Here is a 17,725-nt window from a genome sequence, read left to right as displayed (position 1 = left end):
ACCACAGCATGAGAGAGCACATATCTTGAGACACTTGCACTGCCTATGGTCTAAAGAGATATGTCTAGTTCAATCTCGTAGGAAGAAACGAACATTGTGAATAACTACTCTTTTAATATGTGTGCCGTTGCATGCACGCATAATAAAAAAGATTAATGGATACATCCTCTCTGGAAAGAAGCTCAAAGGCTATGATGTGATGACTATGATATAATCTCCCTTCTCAAGAGTGAATGTATACACTGGTGGCACAGGTTGGAATTATCATTGAAGTGTTTGCTTTTGGCTCTAGCTCATCCATTACCATATGGAGTACATTGAACAGAAAAGTTTTGACCTACACTGATGCACAAATGGAGAAGTTTTGGCTAGGGGTCAACACATATCACATTATGTGACAAAGTGTACAACAGTGGCAGTGTGTTGGTTCTGCACAAGAGAAAAAAAACAGCGTAGCTGGAACAATGACAGAGAAAAATGTGACACACCCAGCACTCGTGTGATGAAATGCTTGCCAGTGCCCTCTTTGGCATCATAGCAGACCTTGAGTTGCGGACAATTTTGTTGAGAAGCTTTGTATATCTAAGGCCACATATTGCGCATGTGCTAGTGCCAGTATTTACCATGCGCATGGTAAATGCGCTTTCGCGCATTTACCATGTACTACGCCGTCACCGCAATCACAAGCCGAATGTGGCAGTACGTCAAGCTCTACGCCCCGATGCACACAGTCATCTTCACCCCACTGTATTCGCCATATCACAGCACGGCATTAGTTCGTGTGGTGATCTCTGGCACATTGTTGCATGTTATTGCTGATGGCAACGCGACTTGTAGGAGAGGAAGTGCAGAACGAACGATGACAAACTTTGTCCTCGATTCTTCAGGAGATGGATCGGTGTCGTCGTGGTCGCCGTTTCTCGTCGTCCGACGAGGGCTTGGCACGCCGGCTTCACCCGTGAGCTGGCTCAGGACAGCACGCAGCGTGAAGCCGAGCGTTAGCAGACCGACACTGCACTTGGGTTAAGTAACCGGCCACAACAACGTAACACGTACGCGGATAGCATCCAAGTTGAGAGCGGAAGAAACATAATAACTCAAAGAAAAAGAAACTTGGCACACGGCACTGCATTCGGGCTCGAGGCGTGCGGACAATTTTAAAAGTTATCCGCGCGAGGCGTGCGGACAGTTTTGAAAATTATCCGCGCGAGGCGTGCGGACAGTTTTAAAAATTATCCGCGCGAGGCGTGCGGACAGTCCTAAAAATAATCCGCGCGAGGCGTGCGGATAGGGACAGCCGACGCCATCACTGACGTCAATTCTTGTATCGCCGCATAGCGGCACGAACGGGAAGCAACTGCAACAACAATAATGGTGGTCTTCGGGATCAGTCGGTGGTAGATTTATGAATCGAAAACTGCGTTTGTGATGGGTGTCCTCATGGCGTTGGTAGTCAGCAGTGATTGAACAGAAAGGTAAAGTCCCCTTTCGCTAAACGGCACCTCTTGTTTGCTGTGCTTGGTGTGATCACTTGATTAGGACACGTCGAATGAATCACCGAGCGTTTACGACACATTGGTGTCTGTCCAAATGCTTGCTGCTGTCGAAACAGCTCGTGTAGCTCTAGCGCGATCACTGCGCCTTAACTAGCTAAAATGGTGGCACGTGTGGTTTGACGGACTTGGCTTATTTTTTTCAGTGATGTGCTACAGTCGTTGCGTCTCCCTCCGCTAGGAAACTACCTATCTCCTTAGTTTCTCGATTGCATGTTACGCCCTCGTTACCGTTCGCATTTCCGAGCGGCCGCATTCGTCATTGCAGTAACCTTACGGTTTCTCGTCTGGTGTGTCAATGGTAACCAGCAGTCGACCGTTCCGTCGGCCGAAGACGACCTTCATAGTGCGCGTAACTGATCGTGGCATATGTTAGCTCGGTTTATTGTGTTTCTTTTTCTTTGCCTCCAGTACACGGCTCAGTTCGCGGAAGGAATTCGTGTCGTCGGGGCGTTCGCACGCGCGAATACGTTTACGCAGACCTTCTGATCGGCTTTCATGTAGGAGTGGGTGGTTTCTGGCGAGGTGCACGCGCGAGTCACAAACATGATCGATGCCTCTGGGCCCCAGGAAACCAGACCATCTCGGCCTGTCACCGTTGAAGTGGCAGTTCCGCCCACTGGCTATGCAGCGCAGGGCGTACGAGGGCACCGTCGGTCTCGCTCCTGTTTCGGCGTTGTGTTTTTTTGTTGTTGTTTACAGGTTGTGAAATTCACCGAACCGTCGTTCACATCGTCGAATATGTTTTGCGATGTATGTACGCTTTCCCGAAGAGTCGAGTCTTGAATGTTTTAGCTTTTGATTTTTTTTTTCTTGTCCTGACGATTGGTAGCTGCCCTACATTGGCTCAGTCAACCTAGCATGACTGAAGGAAACAGTTGTCGTCAGAAATGTCTATTTTCAGTCAGACCAAATGCAGAGGTCTCAGCAAGCACTTGTGCTTCGAAAGCAATTCACAATTCGTTTCGAAATACCGAAGAACGCAACGGTTTCGTTAATGCATCATAGGTGCTCCGGCAGGAGTTGGGGAAACTAACTCGCGCAACAGCCTGTTGCGTGCATCCGGTGTGCGGCATAACGGTTTTCTTTTTTTTTTTTTTTTAATGAGCTGCTTGCACGGTTGGAATTTGGCACGCAGCTACGCCGGTGGAGAATGGGTGGCTTAAATTTTGCGTAATTATAAGTTTGAGTCACACCAGAAGCATCTACTTTGTAGACAATTTTTGGCATATCGAGGCACTCACTTCACCTACCCAAAAGCAATATTTGGGCCACACTGTGTTTGCCTATTTGCCCTCAGACTTGCATAGAACGTAGGCTCTGTTGACTTTCTCTAGCGTTTTTTTGACTGCTGGCCCCTCACTTCCAGTTGTAATAAGATTTCTTCTGTCTCTTTCTCTCACTATATAATGAACATGTACTTCCACAGTTCGTAGCACACATAAAGGCAGACTTAATGAACCAGGCTCGTAAACATATATATTTATTTATTACACATACTCTCAAGCGCCAAGGCATTGTAGAGGAAAGTGTACAATAGTGTTAAAATGTTATGGCAAAGAATAAATATTTCTCGCAGTGAGATATAAAACAACGCAAATTAACAAAATTTAAACAACATACCCTATGCAGATATATATACAAAACTGCTCAGAAATACAGAATAATCAAGAAGTGACTAAGAACAACCTGTCACTGATGTAAATAACAGTGGTAACCACGTTATACAAAATAATGTGGGAATATCGCATTGCATATGTGTGACAAAGTCTGGCAAAAAAGATAATGTCTAGAAATGGATACAATCTTTGTAAAATGATGATTCCGTTCTGTAGACATGCTTGGTATAAACGAGTAATAAAATGCTTTTGTTTGGGAAAATGTATGTCCAACTTGTTATCATGAGCAACACATAAAGAACAATAAGTGGCAATTGAAATAGGGGCTCTGTCAAGGTGGGGTGATAACAGACTATGAAAAAGGCACAAACAAAATATTTTTCTGTGTAATGACAACTGGAGAAGGCACAAAGATGATTTCGTAGAACTGGCTGTGCAGTTATAAACTGGAAAGTGTTCTCTGAAATGCGAAAAGTGCTTAAAACTTTTCATCCCTGAGTGTCTACTGAAATGGTCCTTGAAGTTAAAGGTATTAAAATTCAAGCATTCGAAGTTTTCACATCATGTTAGCAGTGATTCCAGACAATGCCTAGCATCGATTACTCCACTGCCTTTCATAGTCAGTAATTGCTGTCGGCAAAAAAATTATAATATCAACAAATCGATAATGAGTTTTACTTGGCACTAAAACATTTGTACTTTTAGTTTTTTGTAGAACCCTCCCTCCTAGGAATTTACTTCCATTGTTAATTTACTTAGGTAAGGTTGGGGAATTGTAAAAAAATTGCACAGATAAAAAACAAGACAAGGTAGGCAGGAAACGTAATCTTACGCACAGCTGTGGCAGAAACATGGCACCAAGGCTTTGCTGTGTTCTTGGTCACATTTTATTTCCATCTGTATTGTGGTTTGCTTGCTGTGCAGTTTACCGCCTTGAAACGCCAGTTTGTCCACAACCATGCTTCGCCTGAGATTTCAAAAATTCCTTGAAAAAGTGGGGCAGCCTAATTTTTCTGTGAAACCTGTGAGCAGAGCTACTTCCCAATGGAATTGAGTTATCACAAGGCAAGGCAGTGTTGCGTTTATCCACAAATGTTCCAGATCATATCTACATTTTGTAACATTTTATATTTAATATGACATGTTATTTACAAATTTGTTTAACATATAACCGACCTTGAAGGCCATGCCACCACGCTTCAGGTTTCACTTGGTTCCAGTTGTATTTTATGCGGAAAGTAGACTACAGAGATGCCTGTACTTGTTTATGTGGACGAATCTTCCGCGCCAAGTTGTTTGTAAAAGAGAGCTGCAGTTAGACATCACTGAAATGCAGTGCAACTGCCCTTAGCTTGTGTTAATAAAAACTGGGGATGTAAACCTTGCTCATGTAAAAAAAAAAAAGCCCAACACTCACAGGATGTGAGGAGAGTAGACACAACACAGTGCCTGCGTTGTGCCTACTTCCCTCGCGCCCTGTCATTTTTGCACTGCTCTTTATGGTGAATAGCTACCAACTAGCTTAGATGTCTGTTTTTCTTAAAGTCAAATTTGGAAATGATGTAGGTCATTTTGGCTTGCCAAATGAAATGGCTTTATTTCCCGTAAAGTATACACAAAACTTTACGAAGGGAAATTGTGCCTCAATTCCAACTTGACGGACCCAAGAACCCATACAGCAGCAGGAAAGTGTAACACAAACGTCTCAAATCTAGAAAATAAAAAAAGAAAGAATACAAGTAAAATTTCCAAAAATGAAAGGCATGCAGATGGATGGGGGGCTATCAGCTGGGGGAAAGAAAAAAGGAACAATGATGCCCCCAAAGTGCAGGTCATAAAAAAAGAAAAAACTGACGCATGATTGAGATACCATCACAGACATGGCTGTGGGCAGGGGAAAGAACTTAAACCATTTTAAACAGCGTGAAAGGACGAGACAAAGCTAAGAGAACGCACAGGATGAGCGCTGCAAAGAATATAAAAATAACCAAAACAAGGTACAGGCCAGAAGTGTTTGCAGCAAATGTTCTACGAAGCTAAGGTACAAAAGGTGAAAAAAAAAAAACTGCACAGGGCAAGATTAAAAGCATGCAGACCATACTACAAAATAAAGTAGCAACCTTTTAAGCTAGATAAGTGAGATAAGATATCAATTGGCTGGGTAGCAAGGTTGTTCAGAAAAGCAGGTAATGCGTGGTAAAGCATTTTTGTACCATAATTTGTCCTTGAGCGAGGTATTAGCCGGTATTTCGGTGACCTTGTACTGTAAGGCTCACAGTGTCGATTTAGGGAGGCTATGTTACTTAAAAGCGGTTTTGGCTGGATGTTTGATCCTTTCTTTATGCTAACGCGAATCGATAGTGGAAGGAGTGATGAACTTTGAGAACATGTAGTAGTTGAAATAACGGTTGTGTAGGGCAGATTAAATGAATTATTTTCTTCTGTGAAAGAAACAAATGATTTTTATTTGATGCTGATGTGCACCAAATGAGGCAGCAGTAGTTTATGTGACTGATAAAGTGGTGTAGATTACTTTCAAAGGAAGGTATTTCATGCAGAACATCATTCCTACAGCTTTGGAAAGTTTGCCTGCAGGAAAGTTTATATGGTCATTCCACTACAGGCACGCATCAAAAACCACACCCAATATTTTGCCTGAGCTTACAATTTCAATTTTAGAGCCATCTAGGATGTAATTTTCCAAGGTAATGTTCGTTTTTTTTTTTTTTGCTTGAAATATAAGGGCTTCCATTTTATTGACACTTATATTAGGGCCGTTATGATTGGTCCAACGGTACAGAATTGGCCGTAGTTGCAAGGCTAGCTGCATTGTTGAAGGTAAATAACAAAGTTGTATCGTTGACATAAATTATGAATTTTGTGTTATGATCAACAAGCTCGATATCATTGATATAAATATTAAAAAGAAGAGGGACCAGTATGGTTTCCTGTGGAACACCTGTTCTTTTGGAAAGCAGTTTTAATCACAACTAATTGGCCTTGATGTTCCAAATAGGATGTAATGAGGTCTAAGACGATACCACGATGCCATAATGAATTGGTTTTTGAAGTAAGAGCGCATGATTAATGCAATCGAAAAAAAGCCTTGCTAAAGTCTATGAAAACAGCTAGCGTGATCAAATGTGCTTCCAAATTTTTCAAGGTAAATTCTTTTTGTTCAAGGAAGGTGTGTTGTGTTGAGTGATTTCGGAAAGTGTATTAGCATTCAATAATTGAACGTTTAGTTTTAAAAAATCCGGAGAGTTGAGTCAGTGTAGTTTTTTCAAGACATTTGGAAAACTCTGGCAGAATAGATATTGGTGAAAAATTAGAGTGCGACTAGGACAACAACAAATAGGGAGACGATGGGACAAGTGCTCACTCATAACTGGTTTTATTAGAGGCATCATCTCATATATAGACATGTCTCTTCACCGGAAGCATGCACAAAGGAAAACCACAGAAAACATTGACAAGATAGCTACAATCAAAGTGCAGCTTCCAAAAAATCAAATTCACTGGTAAGCAGAAGCACTGATGTGTCACTGATGCACTGGTCCCCATTTTTCTTGATATAAAGAGCTTCTAGGAGTTCCCTGGCCATTGTGCTATCACTTCTACCAAGAATTTCAATCTTCTCAAGGAAAGGCCTGCATTTGGACTGCAAAGGACTGAATGGCCTGCACTGTTCACAATGCGCTTTTAAAATGCGTGCCCGTATTTTTGTTTAACAACAAATTGGCCCCTGTTGTCTCCATGTTGTACATGTCCTAGTCACGCTCTGATTTCTCACCAAATATGCACCAACTTGCCCAGCAGTGTGTTTTACTGGAATAGATATAGATCATTCATTTGTAATTTTTTATCTCTTTTTCTGAAAATTGCAACAACTTTAGCTATTTGCAGTTCACATGGGAAAACACCAGAGGAAACACAGAGATTATAAATATATATGCCAGTGCCAGAGCAATAATATTTATGCAATATTTAACGTTTAATCGGCATGCCGTTGACATCGCATGCACTGCTAGTTCTCAGCTCAGAAAAGACAAATACCTTCGGGTGCATTTGTAGGATGCAGGTACATTCAGGACAGCCAGTTGAGAAGACATGCCTTGAAATTTATGGTGTGACTTGCGGTTCTCGTGAAGTATTTATTTAATGCATGGTTTGTCACTAACATTTTAGTATTCATACTCTGTTTAATGTATTCGGAAGTTTTGAGCAAGATGACATGGCAAAAAATTCAATATTTTTATCAAATACTGGTTGTTGTAACGCAGTCATTTGCTGGTTTTTATAATGCAGTCATTATGCTATGAAGTTGTCGTAGCTCGTTGTCTACAGTGAGTCTACAATGGGGTCTTTTAATGTAGATTCATTTTAAAACATATCAGGTCATCATGTATTTGGGGGGGAAAAGAGCGTATCAAACAGCATAGAAGAACAGAGGAGGTCACAGGCACAAGTGCTGACTTAGAGCTGAGGGAGTTATATTGCATGTAGACAACATCAGGAAGACCTAGAAATAGGATAATTGCACAAACAAAAAAAGATTGTACGTTGTCCAGGCATAAATGGAAAATAAAAACAAAGAAAAAGAATTGAGGCAAAAGATCTGTCAGGATGTTTGCACTTTTCATGTGCCTACCTACCACTGAGGGCATTAAAATTAAAATTAAAATCACAGCCGTAGACAGCGAAAAAGGTGCGCATCATGCCCATTCATGGTTCATAGGTTGTCCTTCAAAGTTTCCAGTACTTTTCTTTTTTATCTTCTGGATGCACCCTCTTTGTTCAGGCAGTCTATTTAGACATGAAAGTAAGGTGGAATGTAGAAATTTACAAGGCTGCTGGTCAGTGTTGTGAGCATCGCAGCCAAAGGGGGCAGGGAAGTTGGGGGGGGGGGGGGGGTCATGACTTCAGTTGTGCTGTTTCTGTGGGGTTTATTCCAGCCAAACAAAAGGGTGACAGAGCCTTCCAGAGCTTATGTACACAAAAAAAGAACTCAAGATGGGCATCTTGAGTTCTTTTTTTGTGTACATAACCAGCCCTCCTTGGTCATAGAAAGCAGTCACTGAGGAAATGTATTCTACCTGTCAAAGAAGTCGCGGTATTTTGCTGGCATAATCTTTCATTGCACAACCTGACCAGCGAAGCGATACACAAGTCTTCCATTAGGTATTTGTTAAAGATATACATAATCAGGACCTCAGCAGGCTGGTTCAATTCCTGCCAGTTTTTTTTATTCAGGTGGAAAATTAGAAATTGTGTCTGTTTAGATTTCAGAGTGCATTGACGATCCTCTGGGGGTTTAAATTAATTCATAGCACTCGACTACAGCGTGCCTCATCACACCCCAGGTGTAGTTTCGGTGCATCAGACCCCAATTTGAACTTCTGGGGAACTAGCAAAGAAAACCGGAGGACATTTGATACTTCATCCAGCACCCTAGTTTCTAGAAGTGTCCCTATGGCTGGCTGCCTCACTTGTTTCTGCTAATGACATTCCTTGACCTGCCAAATCGCTAGTGTCTGGAGCATTCACTATGTTACACAGTCGATTCTTGTTAAAACTTCAAATTAACTGAACTTCCTATTAATTGGAAAGCACAATAACAGCATTGCCATTAGTCCACAACACATCTCCGTGTTTCTCAAATAACAAAGCAGTGCACTGTGCAAACGCCTTCCAATCGAGTGGGGTGTTGAGCTGGTGTGTCTGCAGCACAGGCTGCTAATGCACTGTCTCCGCTCTTGTCGCATCTTCCTCAACATGGTCACATGATATGGCTTTGCGAGGACGTGAAGTCTGTGGCGTGATGGGATGGGGGCTTTCCCCTTCTCCCCATTACCTGTGCTGTGACTCACTCCACAGAGGGCACCTTTGTCTCCTCTCTAGCCCACCTTGCTTCCCCTGAAGCCTCCGTTTTCTGATGAAGACCAGACATGTTGTATTCTACCGCTAAGTACTGCGTTTAGATCTGTGTAATGGCTTTTGCCATTACAAAGCAGGTCCTACAAGAGCACTTTTTCTGAATCTCACTCCGTTCAGTTCCAAGTAGTAAAAGAAGTGCTCTTAGCCCTTTGTAGTTGCAAATGGCATTGTTTGACAGGCGGCTGCTCATTGCAGGGGCACAGTGCCACAACCATGGGGCTGAAGAGGGGCAGTGCGGGCAGCGTGGGCCTGCGCGCAGAGCTCGTCCAGCTGGCCGCTCGCCTGCGCCGCGAGCACCTGTTTGTGGACTCTGAGCGGCGGGAGCTCCAGCGGCTAAACGAGCGGGTTCAGCGGTCGGTGGAGCGGCTGCAGCATTTGTCATGGATCTGGCGGCAGCAGCGCAATGCACTGGATGCCCTGGTGATGGGCCGCGAGGGCAGCCCGGCCTCGTGCTGCCAGCGGCTGAACGCGCTCGAGGCGGCCTGCTTCGTGGACGCGTACCGCGTGCTGGGCCCGCACGAGGGCGCGTACGCGGCACTGCTGCGTGGCCTGCGCGGGGAGCCTGGCCTGGTGGCCTCGTGCTTGGTGCGGGGCCCCCCCGGGCAGCTGCAGCTGGCCGTGGACATCTTGGTGTCGTGCGTGTACGGCTGTGGCACCCTGGCCGAGGACCAGGCCCTAATGCTGCAGCTGCTGCGTCAGCTCATGGTGCTGCAGCTCGAGGGCTGCGACAATGTGCGCCGCCTGCTGCAGCACGGCTCATGCGCCTTCAGCCGCGTCTACAAGGCCTTCACCGAGGGCCTGCCCGGCGCACAGCTCTTCCTCACCGCCGCCCTGCGCTCGGCACTCATACAGGTAGTGGCCAGCGTCCAGGGAGTAGCTTTGGGGCCCCTGCATGCGCAGCGGGCGTTCTTTGCGGGCATATCTGGTGCTCGCTGAAGAACTCTTCCTGTGATCTCGGTTTGATCGGGCCACTCCACTATAGCACACCTCATAACCCACCGGCCGCTTCTGCATATTAAGAATAAAGCGGAAATTGGATTTTGAAGTGTAGGAAAGAATGAGCCACACCTGCCCATGCCCCTGCGGAACATTTGCATAGCACGATCACGACATGCACAGCTTACGTTGAAGGTACAAAATATTGATGCTGGGCTGGCGACCTGGGAGGTGTGCGTGGAGGGGACATACTGTATTAATCAAGGACTGCTCAGTTCAGCTGCTCTTGCAGTCAAGCAGCAGTCATGTGCAACATCTGGACTAGACAGTAACTTATCTTATTTGGTATTTTGCTGCTAGTTTGCAAAAGCCAAGTGGTTCAGAGTGTTGTGCTGAAGTAGCAGAGTTTCTCCATTTTATATTTAAAAGCTACAAGTGGTAGTATTTTTTTTCACCTTTGGTTCCTTAGAGGGTCAGCGAGCCGATTTTTGTGGGTTATATGCTCTCTATCCAGAATGAAAGGGCATCACCTAAAATACCTTGAACTGAAAAGGTTTTCCTGCTGGGACCCTAAAAGGTTTGAAAGCGGAATTTTTAGTTTTACCAGCCTTAAAGGGACCCTGCAACACTTGCCATCGACTACTAGTAATGTATTTTGGGATAAAGTCTATTGTGCCAGAAATCTCCTCCCGCAAGAATTATGAAAATCCGTTCACAATTAACGAAACTACGCGCGATGAGAAATCGCGCATAATCGTGCCCTCTCAACTCGACCGCGGACAACACGACGAAAGCTGCGCGCTCTCTCCCGGAGAGGGGGGCGGCTCGCGGCATTCTCTTCGGCGGCCTTCGATATATCACATGCCGGGTAGTTTTCTCCTTTTCTCCGCAACGTGGAGGGTCCTATTTCCGGTCTCGTGCCACAAAAAAGCAGGCATGGGTGCCTGCTCGCAAGTGCGCGCTCGGGCTGGTAGGGCGTTTTTGAAGCAAAAAACGGTTTTAGTCGAGTGGTCCCGTTGAAAGGGAAGTATTGAGCTCATCACTCAAACTTCGCGCGCACTCAAAACACAAAAGAAACGGCAAAACTGTGCCTACAGGTTCAGGCATAGAAAAGGTTCGTACACAGCGATGACGACGACGGAAATGGAAGAATCTAGCCGCGAAGTTGACCAGTGACAGCCGATCGGGCAGCCATGGCCTATGTGACGTCCCTTAGGCCATGCCAGGGGTTGCATAATGAGGACAACTGAAGAGAGAGTGGTTGGTTTTTCCTCGTCTTTCACATCGATTTGCGCACTCACCGCTTCACGTGCACGTGTAATGGCTCAGGCATTCCTGGCAGCGTAATCTAAACGTCGCGCAGGCTTACTTGTACTGCTCCAAGATGTTGCAGGGTCCCTTTAAGGGGCCATGAAGACAAAATGCAACCTTGTTTAATTTGAAAGAACTAGGCTTCAGTACCTCATGCAGCTCCATTTCAGCCACGAAAAACGTTTTTTAACTGAAAAAACTCAAGAAGTCTTGAAAAAAATTTTAAATTTTGCGCTACAGTGACGTCAAGGAAAATTTGACATCCACCTCAGTGCAGTCATATGGCTACAAAGGAAAGCTGGACAGCTTCCTCAGAAACTTCGCTGTTGAAGAAAAATTTGTCCTGGTCCAGGATGACCAGGATGAATTTTCACAAATTTTCTGCGCAGGAATTTACTCCACCTTAGGGATTTCCCCTAAATCTGTTCGATTAGCTACAGTGATGTGTGGGGCAGGGGTGATGTCATATAAAACAGCACTAAAAACATAATTTTCAGTGTGTTAACCGTTTGTTAGCATTGAAGTGGTGTGATCAAATGGAACTAGAGGCCCCGCTACAATCATCCAGTCGTGTGTCTTAGTGATGGTTAGGTCGGCGGCCGCCAGTCGCACTAACAAGATTCTGCGATGTCATAGAAAAGTTTACAGAAAGTGGCTAGGTAGTCGCCTCTCCCTAGCTTATCTCCCTATACCTCCATTATTGGTTTGAAGTTTGCGATAACATTGATATGCTTGTTATTGGGACAAAGCAGTCTTTCTAATGAACCAAACTTGTGTTTTGTCTTAGTGGCCCCTTTAAGTATGCTGCCAAAACGAATCCTGGCCACGGTGACAGTGAGCCATAAAGCAACATACTTTTAACTGTACGTGAAAGGAACAGAGGTATTTAAAATACTTACCCCCAACTAAAACAATAACAAAGTGCAAGCCTTCCCTATATCTTCATACTGCTTTTGAACCCCGCATTGAAACCAATATAGCTGTCCGAATATGGGCGGAAGTGTCACGTTAAGGCATCGCATGGCGCCACCTATCAGATTTCAGAAAGTTTAGTGCCAAATTAAAGATATTTCGTCCAATGTATACAGATAAATTTCTTGTGGTTTCCCCACTATAGAAAATGCTTAACATTCCCACATTAGAAGCACACAGGAAAATTAGTCGACAATCATTCTTACATGATTTTATAACTGACAAATTGAAAATGGCTGTCCCACAACTCTTGAAACTTCATTCTACCAGGACCACAAGACAGTCATAAGTGCGCTCTAGCACAAATTTTGACTCGTACAACTGCTTTTAAAGACAGCCTTTTCCCCCGCCCAGTTTCAGAGTGGAACTCTCTGCCGCCAGGTGTTTTTGAATCTGGTAAATTTTTACAAGAACTAGAGTGTCTCTTCTTGTTTGCTTAGGATTGCAGTCTGACTATGAAGTGCCTTGCTGTCTTTTCCTTTATTCTGTGATGTACTTTGATGTATTCTGATGTACTTGATGTCCTTCCTGCCTTGTCTGTGACAATGCTAGTCTCTCTCTTTTTTTTTATGTTTTGTTACCCCTCCTGCCTGGGCCTGAAAATAGGGGCCTGCAGTACCAGTTAATAAAAAATAAATATGAGCTAGAGGAGCACTCCACAAAAAGTTCATGGGTGTACCTGCGATGTTCTGTTTAATTTATTTGCAATTAGTTTTTTTATGCCTCTTGTGTTAGGGAACATTTACTGCTGGAATGAACTCTCATGCCCACAACGCAGGTTTTCTAGCATCTGGTATCCAGTATTGTGAACTAGTCATCAACTGCCATGTGGCAGAGGCCACCGTAATTCTTATGTAAAACGTACCTAGAAAATGCAAAAATTACAGTGACATGGAAGGTATCATCGCCATTCTTTTGCATGAAGATGAGTTGTGTTTTGTACGCTTGAAGTCAGCATTTATTTGTTACCTGAACGCCCCAGCATTTGCCTTTATCAACTGCAAATGAGCCTTGCTATAACGAGGCCTGTGCGGGAGTTTTTTTTGTAATCTGGAGAATGTCATTATCGTGAATTGACATTATGGACACTACAAACACCTGCACAGCATGACGTGGTGGAAACAAAACTTTCCGTTTGTGAAGTTAGTCATTCTTTTGCTTTGTTTTTTTTTTGCAGCTACTAATATAATACTCCGACTTTGCAAGTGAGCTAGCTTTACTTAATTAATTGTTGCCATTAACATTGAGGAATAACCATATAGTATTGAAGTTCTTGCAAGTTTGTCTGTTGTATCTCTGCCTGATCATTATTGTTGTCTTCGTTGTTGTCATCTTCACCCTGTTGACATACACTCGGGACAATACCATCTTCAGCTATTTTTTAAAGACGACAGTCTTTCTTGGGCTGCCTAAACCTGAAAATTTGGCCGGTCTGTCCTTCCGTTTATTTGTCTGCCATTCGAATGAGCCAGAAATGTTGCTGGCGAGTCCACTCACTGGTGGGTTGCTGACCCACTTGGTGAGGGGAAGGGTCGAGGGAAAATGGGATAGAGAGAGTGAGGGGAATGTAGGGGAGAGAAGCGAGAAGAGGGTGGGTGGAAGATTAGCTGGAGGGGATGGAGGAGACCATGTGAGCAGATGCCACATGTGCTAGAAACCGAGTATCAGAACTGCCATTATAGATTTATGCATTAGTGTGACGTCTGTCGACTTCTGGGTGTCTGGGGACCAAACTGCACAATTCTCTTTTAGGACAGGATGCTATCCAAAATGTACATCAACCGTGGGAACTAGCTGAAGTTAGAACCGGCGCTTCTTGGTTGCACTTGTTTGTGACAAAAATAATGGTTGGTTTTAATTTCTGAGTGCCCAAACTACGATGGGCACATGTACACCTCAGCTCATGGTGCTTTAATAGTTTTTTTGGGTTACCAACTTGCTGGTTGCACTTACTGCAAAACAAAACCGCACAGATCAAAACTATTACTTGCTGAAAGTCTCTCCCTGCATCTTGCAGATATGATTGTATTGATACCTTCCTTCCTTGTGCTATGCATTGGCATCAACAAAGTACAACGGGAAGGTATGCCACAATCTGGTTGGCACAAGGGTTTGCCGGTGTTGTGCTGGTTGGAACCGGGCTGTTGTGACAGGGCAATTGGTAGTGTAGCCTGTTTACTTGACCCCAAATTTTTCAGTCTGCAAGAAAAGAGCTGCCAAGGAGAGCACTGATTACTAGTGTCCAGTGAGCTGAAACAGACGAAAAAGCATGTAGCTGATATCCTATTGCAGGGTTCTCCCCAGAAAGGATTGAGAACGTGGCAGAGGGGGGAGGGAGGGGGGGGGGGGGGGTATTTAGAATTTCAAATTTTTATCACGAAAATTGAACACCGCTGGTCAAATACCGAATATTGTGGTGCCGCTGCGCGGTGAAAAAATAAAGCGGCAAAAGCAAGCATCGACTCAAAGATTTGCACGCAGCTGGCAATCTGAGACTTCAGAGCCACTTGCTCAGACTCCTTTTCATATAACCAGGTGGAGGGAGGCGTGGCCCACTGTCACTGGCGTTGCTTCTGCACAGTGGCCGTTCCTAAATCCTCAGGCCCACATTTCAGAGGGGTGGGTCAGTGGGAGTAGTGGGCGTCCTACTAAAGGCAGTGGGCGGCGAAGCAGAGGTGTGGGCGGCATTTCCACTGCCACCCACTGGGGGGGCGAACCCTGTCCTATCGTTTCCTGGTATTTTTAAAACCACTGGTAAATTGAAGTATCCTAAGTATGTTCTCTGGCTTGCATATCCATCACATCCAGCAGGTTGTGCGCTGCTTCTGCGGCACACTGCCAGCTCTAGTGCTGTTGGCTACTGGGCAATTTGCAATGCTTGTGATCATGTAACCAGGGGTTTCAATAGCCTTCCAGCCATGTCTCTGTTAGTTTCGGGATATTAACCACCAGTTTGGATCAGATCTAGGCAAGGTGCATTATCTGCCTGATTTCTAAACATTTTTTTTTTCTTTTAGCCAAGAAACGTTAGCTGACCCCAAAAAATGTCTTTTTTTTACTCTCTCTCTTTTTTAATTTGTTACACAAAAGAATGGGCTAAGAGCTCCATGCTCCAGACATTCTCTTGAACCTCCATAGCATGTTTCATGATTGATTTGTTCATTGGGGGGCAAAATGTAAAATAGCATGACCAACTTGAAAATGTTCTACCAGATTACCTGTACTTCTTCATTTCTCGGTACTTCTTCGCTTACCTAGCTAATAAGGTTTCACAGACAATTGTGCATCTGACAGGGCCTGATTCGATTTTGGTGTGTTCCTGCCTGTCAGGTTCTGGTGGATGATGACCTGTACTTGGACATTGATCCCAGCAAAGCAGTGGTGCGGTTCCCACCTGAAGAGAGGATTCGACACTTTGGCCCCAAGGATTCGCCCGACTATGCCCGTCGCCTGGGGGACTATCGGGCATGGACCATCGATAGGCTAGCACGGCTTGCTCAGGTGGGTTGAACGGTTCTGCTTTTTGCCTGGGGCGCCTCCCTTTTCGCTGCCAGTCACAAGGGCACAGGGAAGGCATGCTCAGCTATGAGAAAATAGGTGCTAGCGCACTCACTGTCAGTCCTGGAAGTGAAGTGTCAAGTTTTTAATTTGTGGCAGGCTGCCTTAGAAGGTGAGCTCTGTTACTTGGCTCAACTACAACTGCACTACACTCTTAAAATTACAGCTTATGAGGCCTCAAATGATGTACAATGACTAAAGAGGGTTGTGTAGCCAGGTGTTTATTTACCTAATTCTTCTATTTGACCCTAAGGACCTTTAGGGGGGAGTCACAAGGGATGTGTTGTTTTGCAAAACAGAGCGAGCTAAGCTGCGTGCCGCGAGCACCTAAAGATGTGCAAGTTCGTCATCTAGGTTTCAGCTAGAAATTTTTTCCATCTGGTCATGATTTTGGTGCGCTTGCGTTTGGGAATATGGGCATACCATTCGGAGAAAGGGAAGGGATATCTCCTGGTGTTCACATTAGGTCTCGAGGTTGGGAGGTTAAACTCCCCGTGATGCAAGTTCGCCTGTTTCTCCTGATGCAGCGACCCACAGTGGGAAAAGAGATTTTCCTTGCCTTACCTAGAATTGGAATAGTGTGGGTCCACAGTGGGGCGAGAACGAACGGGAAAGAAGCCTTGGGCAACATCGTCATTCCTTGCGTGTCGGCATGTCTGGTTGTGTAATGGGACTGTGGGACGATCATGCTCCCCATATTTAAAATAAGGCTACTTTCCTTGGTACTGTGAACACAGAGAGCTCGGAGAGGAAATAGGTAAGGCCCGGATTGTAAATGCTGCCAACAGAGCATCCCTCCCCCCTTTATTCAACATTTCAATGGCCCTAGGTGGGATGAAAAAAAATCTATTCACAAAATGGTACCTCTGCTTTTGGTTTCCAAGCAGCATAGTGGCTCGTATGTGTACTTCTTCCATGTAGTTAAGGACTGCGGAAAATAAACGTTTGTGTTTTATGTTGGGCTTCAGTTACAGGCTGCTGGGGTACCTAATGACTGGCCATTTATGACTGCAAACTCAAAGTACCCTACCACATTAGTCTTCTCCTGTTGAGCACCACTTCTGCTGCCGTGGCTGCATTTCTCCTGGAGGCATGATACAAAAAGCTCCATTTGGGGCAGGTAGTGGGACCCCGGGGGATCTAATTGACTCAGAGCCCCGTGAATGAGATACACCACAGACGCTTTGCATTTCTTTAGTATATTGAGCGCTGGGTTTTATTAGGTTTAAATGGAATGTTAAGATAACCTGTAGCTTTGTTACATTCAAAAGATTGCCATGTCAGAGTACCATACACACTAATGTTAACACAAAGGGCATTTCATTTAGCTAGATCACAAAAGAGAAGGGGTGGCTCGGCCCAACAACTTTTTTACGCATTCTCCAATGATATTGCATATACAAAAACTATGATTAGTTTGTGCCAGCAAAAAGAAACTACAAATTTAGGGAAGGTTGTGGGCTTTAAAACAAGCTAAGTGGGATTGAAATACAAAGTGGCACGAAATAGCACTTTTGCTTGTTGATATAGTACCATAATTAACAAATGACTATGTAAGGAATATTTGTTCCAAACCCAATTATGCTTTACAACCAGGAACGTGGTGCTTTGTAACGTGGTGATTTCACTTGTCGACTTGAAAAGCGCCAGACACTGTCTGCTTCCGCTGTGAATCATGACTGAGGCATTTGTTTGCGCCCAAATTCTATCCCAGTGGTCTGAGGGAAAGTTTTATCAGTTAAAGCATAATGAGACCTGTGACCTTGATGTCACACAGGTGATGCGTCCTACTAACTTTTGGTAGGTTTAACTGGCGGTAGCCCTTTTTTGTTATTATTT

General features: G+C 44.5%; 1 protein-coding gene across 1 annotated transcript in view; it reads left to right on the top strand.

Annotated features, from left to right (window-relative positions):
• Positions 1 to 1,321: 1,321 nt before the first annotated feature.
• Gapvd1 (GTPase activating protein and VPS9 domains 1) overlaps positions 1,322 to 17,725 on the top strand; it is a 100,599-nt gene continuing 84,195 nt past the window's right edge. The window contains exons 1-3 of the mRNA XM_077674635.1: positions 1,322 to 1,475; positions 9,305 to 9,961; positions 15,659 to 15,829. Coding sequence (XP_077530761.1) covers positions 9,323 to 9,961; positions 15,659 to 15,829 — 810 coding nt within the window. The 5' untranslated portion in view covers positions 1,322 to 1,475; positions 9,305 to 9,322. The remainder of the gene's footprint in view (positions 1,476 to 9,304; positions 9,962 to 15,658; positions 15,830 to 17,725) is intronic.

Source organism: Haemaphysalis longicornis, unplaced genomic scaffold (assembly GCF_048455015.1).
Source record: "Haemaphysalis longicornis isolate Haplotype H1 unplaced genomic scaffold, Haemaphysalis longicornis Haplotype H1 scaffold_1, whole genome shotgun sequence".
NCBI lineage: Eukaryota > Metazoa > Arthropoda > Arachnida > Ixodida > Ixodidae > Haemaphysalis > Haemaphysalis longicornis.
The sequence above is the reverse complement of the archived record's forward strand: the minus strand, read 5'-3'. Positions and strand labels throughout refer to the sequence as shown.